General features: G+C 45.5%; 1 protein-coding gene across 1 annotated transcript in view; it reads left to right on the top strand.

Annotated features, from left to right (window-relative positions):
* Positions 1-2,500, top strand: part of cadm4 (cell adhesion molecule 4) — a gene marked incomplete at its 3' end in the record, with an annotated part of 104,235 nt that overhangs the window by 1,486 nt on the left and 100,249 nt on the right. Inside the window, exon 1 of the mRNA XM_084052245.1 lies at positions 1-1,261. This exon is cut by the window's left edge and continues 1,486 nt beyond it. Coding sequence (XP_083908371.1) covers positions 1,132-1,261 — 130 coding nt within the window. The 5' untranslated portion in view covers positions 1-1,131. The remainder of the gene's footprint in view (positions 1,262-2,500) is intronic.

The raw sequence follows: 2,500 nt of genomic DNA, 5'->3' as shown, positions 1-2,500 counted from the left end.
AGTAAAACCCTGTTCGACTCATTAAATACCGCTTGTCCGTGTGTGAGTGAACATTGTTGGCCTGGCTTTGACAGTATATACCTCGCAGGCACTTGCAGTTCACACGTTCTCGAGTTCAGTGCAGTTGGAAGTTGAATGGCTATGGACGGTTCGTTTGCCAGTGTGCATCTGACTGAAACATAGCATACTATTATTGGTATTTTTGCTATTCTCTAAAGGTGATCCTCTTCTTTTTTTCTTACTTGCAGAAGACAAGTTCCATTCCATTGATTTGCAGATGGTGGCTAATTGTGTGGTCAGTTGTTAGGGCTGCTGTTAGGGGGCTTTGATGTCGCCGTGTGAGGGCGAACTCTAATCAGTTTGTCTCTCGTTCAGCTAATAGCACAGCTTGTGAGGGTTTTTGGTGGCTATACTAGTGGAATATACTAGTTTATCGATGCAAGTGTGCAGCCACTCTGGGGAGTCCCAAACCAGTGTGGTAGAAAATAGCTAGGCTCGCTGTGTGTGTGTGTGTGTGTGTGCGTTCTGTTGTTGCGTTGCTGCTGGAGGGAGGGCTGGGGGCCCCTGCATTGTGTTGTTGTGTAGCGGGCAAAGCCGCCGCACTGTGCGGGTCAGAGTCGGCGCTGTGTGTGTCTTAAGTCCTTGTGAAGGCAAAGTGAGGTGCTATAATGTCAACAGTGGAACTTTATGTCGGTCATAGTGCATCGCAGTGTGCATTGTGGTAGAGACTGCTAAATCAACATCTCTGTTTGCGACCCCGGGCTTTGGCCAGCAGCTCCGTGCGGTGCATTCCGTGCCAGCAGCGCGGGGACAGTGCCGCTCTGTGTTATGTTACCATTAAAACCACTTTATTAGCTCGTATTGTGGCGCGCTGTAATACATTGTATGTGTTGTCCTCACATCACATTCTCATTCTAATTATAACGAGAGTGAAGCCAGGCAGTGTCAGTGTCCGCTCTCTCTCGCGCACGCGTGTGTGTGTGCAAGAGCGACATTGCAGTCGAGGACGAATCTGTGTGTGTGTGTGTGTGTGTGTGTGTGTGTGTAGTGGCTGAGCTGTGGCTAGTGCAGACAGGGCCACAGAGGAGCCATTGATTAGTACGTGCGCGTCGGCCACGCACGCGCACCTTCATGCACGTAGTGTGCACGCGCACGACACCCACACTATACACAATGAGGCCTGTGCAGTCCCCAGCAGGCCGCCGCTCTCTTCTTCTCTCTGTCCACCTCTCTCTGGCACTGCTGCTGCTCTGCAATGCTCGTAAGTCATGCACCTATACAGCTACACACGCACGCGCACACACACACACACACACACACCAGTGGTGGAAAAAGTATACTCAAATGTTTTACTCAAGTAAAAGTATCAATACTGCAATGTAGAAGTACTCTGTTACAAGTAAAAGTCCTGCAGTAAAAGTACAAAAGTATTGGTATCAAAATGCACTTAAAGTACCAAAGGTAAAAGTACTAAAATGTTTGAAAATAGCAGATCTACAAGCTCACAACGCGTCGCTATCGCGACGCGTTGTGAGCTTGTAGATCTGCTATTTTCAAATAGCCTCTGTATAAAATAGGGCTGAAGTGTTTTTTTATAATGTAATAATTTATATCTGAAAAATAACTAGTAACTAAAGTCTTCAAATAATTGTGGTGGAGTAAAAGTACAGTCTTTTCCTCTGAGATGTGGTGGAGTAGAAGTAAAAGTATAGACAATTGGAAATACTCCTGTATGAAGTAAAAGTACCTCAAAATTGCACTTAAGTACAGTACTTGAGTAAATGTACTCAGTTACTTTACACCACTGACACGCACGCACACACACACACACACACACACACACACACACACACACACACACACACACACACACACACACCATTATGAGGCGAAATGACATGTAAGTGGATATGACACCCACTGAATCAGAGAGAAATGGCTAAATTGGGGAGCACAATGAAAAACGCACACATTCCATCTGTACGTGCAAATGTTTAGAATTGAAATTGTCATGCAAATAGACTGAGAGCGTCTTAATGCACATGGCGTGTACGTGGTAGGCTCAGTGCTGCTTATATGCCGCCGTTGGAATGCAAAGCGGCGTGCCGCTGGCGGCCACGGCGAAGGAAGGGCGCTGAAACGATGTAAGCCGATTACAGGGGGAGATAGTATATAGGAGACGCACGGTGCAGAGGACGACATCATCACATTCAGAGCACCCAGTGAATTGTGGCCCCACCGAAATGCCAGTGATTAAGTTAGAATTGGTAATTAAACCATTAAGACCTTGAACGCATCTGTGTCATTTTTTGATTTGAGCTAAAAAAAGCATTATTTTACACTTTGGGCTATTCAAAAATAGCAGAAATAGCTTGTAGATCTGCTATTTTTGAAACATCGTGAAAATGTGTGCAAATATTTGAATATATATATATTTTTAAAGCGGACAGTTTTTAACTCAAATCTCTGCTTCTGGGACCCCCTGGAACAGCAGATTTTG

This window comes from Gymnoscopelus microlampas (genome assembly GCF_963454915.1).
Source record: "Gymnoscopelus microlampas genome assembly, chromosome: 3".
Lineage (NCBI taxonomy): Eukaryota > Metazoa > Chordata > Actinopteri > Myctophiformes > Myctophidae > Gymnoscopelus > Gymnoscopelus microlampas.
This window is presented reverse-complemented; position numbering and strand designations above follow the sequence as displayed.